This window comes from Eimeria tenella, genomic scaffold (assembly GCF_000499545.2).
Source record: "Eimeria tenella Houghton genomic scaffold, Eth_scaff1873, whole genome shotgun sequence".
Classification (NCBI taxonomy): Eukaryota; Apicomplexa; class Conoidasida; order Eucoccidiorida; family Eimeriidae; genus Eimeria; species Eimeria tenella.
In genome coordinates, this window is record NW_013541712.1 from 1,632 (window position 1) to 1,918 (window position 287).

The following is a 287-nucleotide window of genomic DNA, read 5'->3' on the forward strand; positions in this document are numbered from 1 at the left end:
AGTGAGCTAGTGACCTCGTGGGACGCTGTGCTGCTTGCTGCTGTCCAGACACCCCGAGGTGATGGCCACTCTGCCGCCGCCGCCGACGACGCGCTGCATTTTGCGGGCTTTGCACCTCCACGATCTGCAGAAGCTGGAAAGTCCTGACCCTCTTGTGCGCGTTCACACGGAGCTATTTTCCCTTTTGATGCGGGAAATAGCCAAGACCAGCCTGGAGGAGCGAGGGGCTCAGCAGCAACAGCTGCTGCAGCAGCAGCTCCAGCAGCAGCTGCTCCTGCAGCAAGGCA

The 287-nt window shown here is 61.3% G+C and overlaps 1 protein-coding gene across 1 annotated transcript in view; it reads left to right on the plus strand.

The window, feature by feature from the left end:
• Window positions 1–61: 61 nt before the first annotated feature.
• The window catches only part of ETH_00038030 (uncharacterized protein), a gene marked incomplete at both ends in the record, with an annotated part of 401 nt that continues 175 nt past the window's right edge, over window positions 62–287 (plus strand). Inside the window, one exon of the mRNA XM_013373991.1 lies at window positions 62–285. Coding sequence (XP_013229445.1) covers window positions 62–285 — 224 coding nt within the window. The remainder of the gene's footprint in view (window positions 286–287) is intronic.